General features: G+C 37.4%; 1 protein-coding gene across 1 annotated transcript; it reads right to left on the bottom strand.

Annotated features, from left to right (window-relative positions):
- Positions 1 to 444: 444 nt before the first annotated feature.
- LOC117114238 (kelch-like protein 24) lies at positions 445 to 9,542 on the bottom strand. Its single transcript, XM_033257843.1, has 2 exons — positions 9,417 to 9,542; positions 445 to 5,785 (listed from the first exon to the last, which is right to left on the bottom strand). The coding sequence occupies exon 2, from the start codon at positions 5,750 to 5,752 to the stop codon at positions 3,998 to 4,000; it is 1,755 nt and encodes a 584-aa protein (XP_033113734.1). The 5' UTR covers positions 5,753 to 5,785; positions 9,417 to 9,542; the 3' UTR covers positions 445 to 3,997.
- Between the last annotated feature and the right edge of the window lie 1,640 nt (positions 9,543 to 11,182).

Raw genomic sequence — 11,182 nt, 5'->3', positions numbered from 1 at the left:
TCCGAACCAAGACCCCTGTTACGCGCCTGGTGTTAGCGCCAATGTGTGCGCTTGTGCGGACAGAGGATGTGGCCCACTCTGAAGCTGGAAACCTTGTTTTTGCAAAATAAATTGATGCAATCTGCTATTATAGGCCTAATCAATAAATTCCTCATCAAGCGATATAACCTTAAACATTCTTGGAATTGACATAAGATAACTGATGTCGTACACACCCTTCAGTGTGAAAATGTGGCTTGCTTTGCAAACACATCTAACATCTAAGGAAAGAAGAGCTTAGATTGGTACCAGATAAAAGAATTTTGTTATCAACATTAATACATTATGCTAATTTTCATCTTTGTAAGCGCATAAGACATTGCAAATTATTTCTGTGACAGTCTTTTGAAGTGTGAATCTCCATTTTATCCCATACGTAGTCAAAATATTGGGGGGGGGGGGTGGGGATGATACAATGGACCATCCCCCCCTTGTCAAATATTGGGGTGATATATCCCCTCCATCCCCCCCGGGATCTACGCCTATGGAAGAAATGTAAGCTGAAAAGTACTGGTGAGGGTTTTTTTTAACAAACAAGCACCATAATGATGCGCTGCTGCCAAAGAAGTCAAAAGCTGGCTAAGAGGATGGAATGGGTTTAGTATAGAGTCCAAGAGTACAAAGTCATCTGAAAAAAGTTTGATGCTAGATGTGATGTTATAGCAAAGTCATTGATTGAAATCATGCAGTATGCTGTACCAGACCACATGTGAAGCTACAGTAAATATGTTGCATGACCAGTGGAATCACCAGGGAGTTACCAGAAGTTACAATCCCATTGTATCTATCTTAGAGTTAACATCTTAATGTATGCTATCTGTTGCCCGGGGCCGAACAGATTTGAAGGGCTATCAAGAAGTGTTTCCAGTGTACTGTCAACAAAACACAAAAACTGAGCCTCCGCACTGAGTCGCCAACTGGCACTGCGTCGCCAACTGGCACTGCGGCCTCTAAGAATTCGTGGCAATCCATTTTCTTAAATTAGAGGGGAAAGGTGGATTTGAAGATGTCCCAAGTAAGGACCTAGCCCTATGTGGTCGAAGTCGCATGCAAGGTTCAATTGTGATTGTGCAACCATACACAGTTAAACAACACCATAAAACAACTTGTATAACACAAAGCTGAATGTTACATGGTGTGAGAAATAAACAAAGGACAAACAGGCATTAGCTGCCCTGCTGTTTAACTTGCCAGATGGCTGACAACAACACAACAATATACCAGAACGTCCATGGCAAATGCTCGGAATTAATTTTTTAGGTCCAGATTATTCTGCACCTTCTAATGAGCGATTCATTATTTCATTAATTGATTATCGGATTAAATGGCCAGAGTTTACATTCCGTTTGAATATTACAACCAAAATTGTGATTAGCTTTTTGACTAAGGTATTCAGTTGCGAAGGATACCAAGAAGAAACAAGTTTCAGATAATGGAACACTGTTAACTAGCCAGAATTTAGAGAATTTCTTAAAAAACGTAACATCAAACATAGATTTTTGTGGTCCATCACCAAGAAAGAAATAGCACTATTAAAATGATTTAACTGAATATTTAATGAAACAATTCAAACAGCACGAATCGGTATAGGTCCAGTCAAACATGTTGTGAATGGACTTTGCTAATCAATGGGATAACAATACCATCTAAACTAATGTCTCCAGTTGAAATTGTCAGTAAGTCTAAAATGGTGTATGATAAACGAAAGTGCATGAAAGCCTGAAATTTTAGCCTGGGAGATATTTTTCAAATTAAAAAGCCTTGGAATGGATGTAAGGTTAAGAGTAAATTCGACAAAAAGTTGGTCTATAAAGTGGACTCGTGAAATGTTATGGGTAGATAACGGAAATGTTAAAACTGAGTTGATATTATCATTGCTTAACCATATTGGTATACAGCAGGGGAGGGCCAAAGGGAGTTTTTGGTTTAACACCGAGGACCGCACCTAAGCTTTGATGTTTCCTGTGCACTTCTAAAAGCCTTCATGCACTGCTTTTATATACCGCTTTATGCTCAATTTTCTAGCCAAAGATGGTTGGTGGGCCGCACACATAGGGTTTTTAATTCAGTTTCGCGGGCCTCTAAAAATTGCTGTTGGGCTTTGCCTACCTGTGGTATACAGTGTTTTATTTAATTTGTGGTTATAGTTTATTCTTTTAGAGAGGGGAAATGTGGTATTCTATACTGTAGTCCTATGTGATGATTCCGACATTGAAGAAGCGCTACCCTGCATATAAACTTGATTTTAAAGCTGTTCTCTGGGCTGCAACTGTCAAGATACTATGTCTGTAGAATTTGTGATTAATTCGTTTATAGCGCCATCTATATTATTGGAATGTTGGTAATATTATAGCCTGCTTGGATGGACTATATTTGGAGGAGGCAATGGATCCAAACTGGATAAAACAGTTATGAATTTTCAAGTTAAGACCGCTGTTGTTCTGACTGACTTTTAAACAGTGGAGGCCATGGGAGTGGATGTGCCTTCTTGTCAATGTAAAGCTGAAATGAAAGCAAAGGAACAGGTAGAAGCGAAGCCGATAGAGGAGTCGTGTGTAAAGGACGACAATCAATGGACTGTTCCTTATCAGTGGATGAAGGAGCCTAGCAAACTAGTAGATAACCGAAAACCAGTAGAGAAAATGTTAATCAGACTGAAAAAATGATGGAAGAAAAATATGATCCAGGCTGATGCGTAACAGTAACAGATGAAGGAACTTGTTGAATTGGGCTTCGCTCAAAAATTAGACCCTACTGAAAACAAAAGACCCAAAATCTACAGCACTTCTTACAGGTAGCATGGCATTTCGTCCCCTAGAGTTGGTCTGTTTAGACCTTCTTAGTCTTGAAGATTCATCCGGAGGAATAGAGTATTTTCTCGTCATCACCTACCACTTCAACGTTATGCCCAGGCATATCCTACAAAAGACTAGACTGCAGTATCCTGCCTGGGTGTTGTGTATTGTTCAGTATGGTACCCCTGAACGTACTGTATATAGTGTACAGTGATCAGGGGAAATGGTTTGAAGCGGATGTACCACTTCTTCCAACACTTAGGGAAACAGTATGACTGAACGGTTTAATTCCAGCCTCTTGAATATGCTGGAAACTCTACCTCACCAAAAGCCAAGATGGACAGATCATGTCGAGAAACTAACACATGCTTATAATTCTATGGGATTCACTCAATTTTGAAGTATTTTTATGTGTGAGCCAAGGGTACAGGTACCTGTAGACTTGTGTTCCAACTAGAGATGGACCAAGATAATAGTGATGATGCAAATGAAGCAGAAACATTAAAAAGGTAACAGATCTACAGCTGCTGCTACCACAGAACAATCAGCAAGCATCTTACTGCATTTGCACGATCAACATCATTCTGATGAAGTGCGTTTACCATTTTGATTATATAAATGAACCTTTTCATTTCATTATAGTACCGTAATCTTCTTTATTTCTTTTAAATTAATTCCCAATTACAGAATTAAATGAAACAGTTGATACAAAGGCGTAAATTTACAAATTATATTACAGTAGTACCAGATTATGGTCAAGTGTACATACAATTCTGAAACCTTCACACATTTCAAACTAAGCTGGTGTATTGCTTATGGCATGTCATATAGACTATAGGACTTCTTTAGCACAAGAACTTGGCAAAAAAAAATAGCTGTCTTCAAAGCAATTATAAAGGCTACACAATTTGTTAACAGTGAATTGGCATAGTTGAGGCTGGTCCCAAATGATCAGCTTCCGCTTGTTCACCCTTATTGAATATGGTTCAAATAAATAAATAAAAAACAGGTTCAATGCTCATAATTCCCCAATTTTATGGTCTGTTTTATGTTAATGTATATAAAAGCATACCTTAATAAAGTATGCATAAATTTCTTCCACACCAAATCATGAACAATGAATTAATAACGTACTGAAGATCAAGTAATTTCATCAGTTAATTTCATGATAAATTAGACATTAAAAAACACAGAGATTGATGGGCACATCGAGGAATAACTGAATTTGGTAAATACTTCCAACTGCCTGACTTTGGATCCAAGATGTCTATTGTATTCACAACCTCCACATCCACAATATCTCCTTTCAGACCACCTATCAATGCTATGCACCTCTGGTATCTACACAATGAAAACATCACCTGTTTTCCTTCACATGTCAATAATTCTTGCCATGAACGTTTGTTTGGGTTGTAGAAAAGAACATGGATTTCTGGATTAGAATACAATACATAAACCTTGCCTTCCAGTGAAAGGCAAGACACATCTTTGATACTGATCGTACAAGGCAATGGATTGATCATCATCCAGCGGTCAGTTGAAGGATCATACCTCTGAACCATGGTTTCTGCTTTGCTACTCGAGCTGTGACCACCAATCACAAATATTTTGCGGTTACACTCTGCAGCAACACAAGAATCAACAAGGTTGGGTAACTGGGCAACCTCGTCCCATGTGTTAGTCTGACAGTTGTATCTTTCTACTTTGCTTATTCTCCTTTGATTGATATCATATCCTCCAATGATATACACAAATCCTTCAAGGTAGGCGAGTCCAAATTCGAACCGAAACTTCAGTGGTGATGCCTGAATATTTTTCCAGGTTCTTTCCTTTAAGTTATAAATCCAGCGATTTGATGACATTTGACTTGGGATCATACGAATAGCTGGCTTGTGCTGGCTAATAAAAATGGAATCCTCCAATGCTGTAGCAATGAGATCCAAGTCATGTAACTGGAGTGGTAACTTCTCTTCAAGCTTCCAACCATCCATTGAAAGGTGAATCTCATTGCTAGATAAAATGTTGTTTTGGAAATTTTGGTCACCATCTTTACCTCCAATAATAAAGATCTTCTCCCGATATGGTCTTGCTTGATAACAGAGAAATTCATCCTGTACTTCAATTTGCTTATCTGGACAAAGATTCCAAAACCCCATTGCCTTGCTGATCACATCCCGACACTGAGGGCTTCCTTCGATTAAATGATGCTGGAGTACCGAGTTTAGCAAATACTGCTCCTTCATATGTACAAGACGTATCTCTTTAAGAAGCTCATGCAAATATTTCTGCCGTGTATCAGTGTCATGTTCTACCCATTTAATCAGCCCTTCAAATATTTGATTCTCACTTATAACTACTACCTCTTTCCTTAACAGCTCTATAACTTGTTCCTTTGAAAGTCGAAGAAAATCATCCTCTTGTAAAACATCAGCAAATGACTGCAAAACTACTTCCAATGTTTTAACTTGTAACTCAGACATGGAATGCATAATTGCAAGTTTGTGAACACCTAAGCAGTTACTGACATCAAGATTTTGGATGAAATACTCAGAACAGCATTCTTGCAGTTTAATAAGTTGCAGTAGGCAGGCAGCTTCAAAAACAGACTGAACATTTTCAGGACTCAAATTGATCATTCCTGTGTATATATAATCAATAACCACTGACATAGTGCCTGCATCAATATTCGATATATGTATCACATTTTCATGTCTTTCTCTCATGTTGCTTGTGAACATAGCATAAAAATAATTAGATGATGCAGCGAGGACATTGCGATGACAAGGTATCTGGTCTTGTCCTGCTTCTAAAAAAATGTCTGTCATAATGCCATTCCTTCGAAAGTCATTAAGTTTGTTCAGGGTAGCTTTTGGAAGTGAAGCTACTTCAAACAGGTTTTTGTCACTGTTCCCCGACATTTCAGATGTAAAGCTTCCAAATATATCTCAAGCCTGTAAAGAAGACAACTTTATTAGTGAATTAAAAACTACTATTAATAGAAATTATTATAGAAAAACAATATGTATAATGTTATATAAATAAGGAGTACTGTAGGGACAAAAATATGTTTCAGCAAACATTACAAGCCACATTATGTTAAAAAAAAACAGGAGTTAATACAAACTGGGAATCTGTTATGATGGCCGCACCCTACCTGAAGGCAGAAACGATAGCAAAATACACTGTTTGGGTTATCTTTATTTTTGTTGTGCCAAAAATATGAAAGCTACATGAATGAAACTCCTATATAACATAGTTACAAATATTAGGAATTGACAACAAATATAAAAAAACAAATTCTCCAAAATACGAAAGCATGTGTACACGTTTTCCGCACAGATTTTGCCGAAAGCTAGGCTAAATCTTAATATACTGTATAACCAATGCAATTATGTAGCAAATATTTTAAATCTGCAGTGGCGGATCCAGGGGGGGTTCAGACGAACCCCCCCCCCTCAGTGAAGAAACGTAACAAAATACTACTGGATTATGGCTTACAAAAGGCACGCTAACCTACTACTGTACTGTATCCAGGCATAGGTTGGCATATCAAACAAACTAGGCTTCAATTATAAAATTATACCCACTGTTTTTTGTTCGACATTGTAATAATTTATGTACAAAAGTGTGTTCTTCAGGCCTATCAGTTCATCGATCCATGGAAGAAAGACTATGTACCCAAATACTCAATATTGTTGGAATATAATAATTGCGTATGTTTTTGATTTCTTTTCTCTATGTATAGGCCTAAAGAATGAGATAAACTTACCTGACCTTTTTCAAGTGGGGGAAAACCTTTATTGAATTTTGAAGAACTAAAGGTCATTAAAAGACTCCTCAGAAGTTGGGAAAGCTCTTTCCGGCCATCTTGGAATCTAAATTTCTCCGGAAGAGGACCCCCTTTCAGTTTGGGGTTTTTTGGAAACATTTCGAACCCCATTCTTTCAAATCCTGGATCCGTGGGATCGTGTGGGAGGGGGATTATGTGTGTTCTGGTGGTGGGGTTGAGTTAACTTAATGCAGACGAAATCCACTTGAAATAAAATCTCTTTTTGTAAATTTAGTGGCCCTGAAGAGAGCCGTTTCAAGGTTTGAAAAATGAACATCAGCTATTTTAAGTCTATGAGATGTGCTTTTGCTGTAATGATGATGTTCTCATCAATGATGCTTGATCTCTCCATCGTCTAACCTGGAAAAGATGCAGTGGGTCGACGTTGCCCAGTTGCGGAAGACACAGACAAATTACATTGTGGGTGGGGTTATTAATCTTGAATCTCGCCAAAACTTGAAACGTTACACAGGTTTTATCATTGAAATTGTATGAGTAATCTTTCCGGTTTATGTAAATAACACCTTTTAGACTTGGCATTAACATTATATTTAATAACAAACGTTCACAAAATATGAAGTTTTTATGACGTCATCACCTTGATTTTACGTTTGTAAAATCAGAAATTTGTTAAATCAGGGTTCATAATTGAGGGTTTCTACTGTATTTACAACTGAAAGTATGTTTGTTAGGAATCACAGATTTTTTTTGTTTTTTTTTTAGGATGCATATTTCTGCTATCCACGATCGAAAACAGAAAGCCAAACCAACTTACCCATATTGTGTTCAAATGTATAATAACAAAACCAATCCTACTTTAAGTACCGTACATTAGTCTTAGATGATGAATATTAGCGAGAGAGTATATATATTTTTTATTATAGGCAATACTACATTTATGCGTGAGATTTTGGTCCTTAAGCGTGAGAGCTCGAGGCAGACCTCGAATGCATGCACGAGTCTCACACGAAAGCGTGAACCTTGACGTGTATGCCCATCGTGTGTATGAGTTTGCCAAAGTGTGTACGAGTTGGCATTGTGTACGAGTTAGTATGATGTGCTCCATAATTTTACATGAGATGCACGTGAGACTGACAGGATGGTAGTTTATTGGTTGTGATTTGGAGCCTTTCTTATAAATTCCAGAAACTAACGCTTTTTTCCCAGTATCCAGGAAGAATTTCTGTGTAGTATGATTGCTTGAGTATAAAATGCAATATTGGATCAATTTCAGATGCGTATTCTTGTAAGAATCGTGCGGGTTGTTGCATTTCTGTTGTTTGAGCTGGGTAATTACACCATTTAAACCTATGTCCAAGTCTGGTATATCTTGGTATGGTGAGTTTCCCAAATCTGTTATGTTTCCAGCATTTTCTTCTGTGAAAACAGATGAAAACTGATCATTTAGAGATTGTGCAATCTTCTTGTCTGTAGTATATATTTTGTTGTTTACAGTCAGCGGTGGTATACCTAGTGATTCTCTCCTTAGTGAATGTCTATAGGTCCAAAATCTTTTAGGGTTGGAATCAAGACTGGGGCCCAGAACATTTGCCTTGTAATCTTCATGGCTATCACAAAGGAGGTTTGTAACATAACTTCTCTGTTTCTTATATTGTCGCTCACATCACAAAGAAACACAATTAAATTCAATTGTGTTAGTTCGTGAAATCAAAAAAGCGCGTCAAAATACGCGCTGTTGTCGTTAAGGACTTTTTGTGTGGTAAGGAATACAAAATTGCTTGACAACCAATACACGCTCGTTTTGACGCGCTACTGTGATTTCACGAATTAACACAATCTACTTTGATTGTGAGCGACGATATGCCCTCCAGATCTTTGTTTTCCGATTTGATTCAGCCCTTTTTGATTTTCTGTAAAGTTTATCTCCCTTTTTCATATGGCGAATGATGGTTTTATTTATCCAAGGATAGGACTGATTGCTTTTCGATGATTTTGATGGTATAAATTTTTCCATGTGTTTGTTGACCATATCCTTGAACGTATTCCAATTTTCTTCAACTGATTTACTTTCCGGATTGCTATTTAGAAAAGCATTAGTTTCCTTTGTTAATGAATCCTTCAGTGGGGCAGTATCTGCTTTTTGATAGATGTATATCTTTCTCTTAGGTTTGCATTTAGCTTTGGGTGATACATTTATGTCACATGTGACTATATCATGGTCAGAGATACCGGGATGGGTGCGTATATTTGACACAGTGTTTGAGTTATTTGTGAAGATAAGGTTAAGCACATTTTGAGATGCTGGTCTTGTAACTTCTACCACATGTTGTATAAGACCCAGTTCACGATCATTTGTTAGGGGCCTATACTTACTCTTATTATTAATAATATTATTAGGCCTCCGGTAGGCTCTCACCGCTTAGAAGGCTAGCCTGGCCTAGCCCAGGCCAGGTGTAGGCCTCCATAGGCATAGGCCTAGCTAGGACCGATTGCAGGGCAGGCCGACTAGGCCTGGGCTAGCTGCCTCTGTGCCTGTGCATGCACTAATAAAATAAAACCGCATCTACTACTAGTACTATAGGCCTATGTCTACCGTCTCAACATCTTCCATCTGAACAACTTACATTAATACATAGATAGGCTAGGCCTGGGCCTATATAGCACTGATATTCTCTACAACCAAAATACAACCACCTGAGAACTGCCTGGTACAGTATTATGATTATTTATTTTAAAATTAATTTTAAAAATTTAAAAAGGATCGATTTAAAAAGCATTAGATCCCCTCTTACCCTCGGTGGCGGTGGTGCAACAACAGCGCCTGGAGAGCGCGACCGGCCGGATGCGACTGTATGCAAAAAAGATACTAGACTAGATACATAGAGCAAAGATACTAGAAATACAAGATAGAGTTCTCGCATTGTAAAAATGAGGCGGAAGTCGTGCCCAACGTAGGCGGCGCCCTTCTTTTTAACCATGCAAGTTTCCTATACTTCGTGCCCAACGTACAGGGCGCCCTTCTGTTGCTAAGTATATCCAAACGCAAAAGGCGCCTTTCCTTTTCCACTAATGGAGGTAAACTTTTTCACTAAGAGTGCGTCCGGCCATGCGATTCTGCGCTGTATTGTTGTTTTATTCTTTACTGATTCATGATTATGCTTTAATTGTTTTTTGTATTATTTGGATAATAGCAACGATTTCTACCGCCACCAAGGAGGTTATGTATTCACCGATGTCACTGTCTGGGTGCTGTCTCTTATACACATCTAGATGTGGATAAGAGACAGGCAGTAGTATAACACATGAAGAAACCTTGAAAATATTATGTACAGGAATCTTAATGAGATTTGAAAGATTGATCCGCACGTCACTTTTGGTTGTTTGTCTTTGATAGTACTCGATGTTTTGAAGTCTCTACAACCTTTTCTTATTCTAACTATACCTAGCTCTTTGAAGATGACCAGCATATTTTATTTCATAAATTAAAGTTTACGAAGTCATAGGCCTAGAGGCCTAGATACAATTAGAAAACTTTTATGTTATTAATATTTTTATCATTCATTTACAGGCGAAAATTATATTTTCGCCGACGACAAACCTACTCTGTCTGTACAACCAACATTTCTCCTCTGCAGTGTTGACTCTTCTCTTAGGAGCATCATGCTATAGAGTAGGCTGCTAGCAACTAGGCATAGGCCTAGATGATAGACTTTTAAAACAAAATGATAATCGTAACTAGAAAAAAAATAAAGAATCGTCCTCACTTTATCTTCTCGAAATAATTCAGCACGTCACTGATTAATTAATTCCAAAGTTAGGTAAATATGATTATACAGTATATGATATTTACAATGATATGTTAAAATCCCATAATTGAATTGTCCTCATGAACAGAATAATAAAAGAAGGTTTATGCAGCATCAGTGTTTTATAAAATGTTATAAAGCTATACGCGCGCACGCTGTTTGGTGACAACATGGCGCCCATGCGCCAAGTTGGCCAAACTCTCTCTATCTACGGCTCTGCATGCGACGGAAAAAACGCGCCCTCACAATTCCGAAACCCAAAGGCCAATGCTTTTCCTTTTCATTGCTTTTTATCTTGTATATTGTGTTTTTGTGTCATATTATTGCAAATTAAAAAAAACAAACAAACAAATAAATAATAATAATAAATTACTTTTATTAATTTTAGATAAATCTCGGATATTAAAATCAATTCAAAATTTCGAATTACTAAATTGAAAATATTGGATTAAAGTGGAGTGAACCGAATCAGGAAAACAGAAAAGATCGTTGTGTAGAATTAATATCAAATATGGGTAAACAATGGTTAGCAGAGCTGTCTTGGAAGCTGATCTCGAAAACTGTAAGAAGAACTCAATAATTGTTTTAAAAACATTTTCAATGAAGATGAAAATAAAACAGCTTGAATTAAATAAAGGATATTGACAATATTGAGTTTTCACAGAGTGTTTATTTGAAACTCCAAAGTTGTGATTCTAAAAGTTGTCCAGATGAAATTCACCTGAAATTTCTTTATAAGTGTTTAGAAGGTC

The sequence above is a fragment of the Anneissia japonica genome, unplaced genomic scaffold (genome assembly GCF_011630105.1).
Source record: "Anneissia japonica isolate Jap-2015-1 unplaced genomic scaffold, ASM1163010v1 scaffold1525_len913038_cov183, whole genome shotgun sequence".
Taxonomy (NCBI): domain Eukaryota; kingdom Metazoa; phylum Echinodermata; class Crinoidea; order Comatulida; family Comatulidae; genus Anneissia; species Anneissia japonica.
This window is presented reverse-complemented; position numbering and strand designations above follow the sequence as displayed.

Bases quoted from the DNA above. Each gene is read 5' to 3' on its own strand.
- LOC117114238 (XM_033257843.1), bottom strand. From the start codon at position 5,752: ATGTCGGGGAACAGTGACAAAAACCTGTTTGAAGTAGCTTCACTTCCA.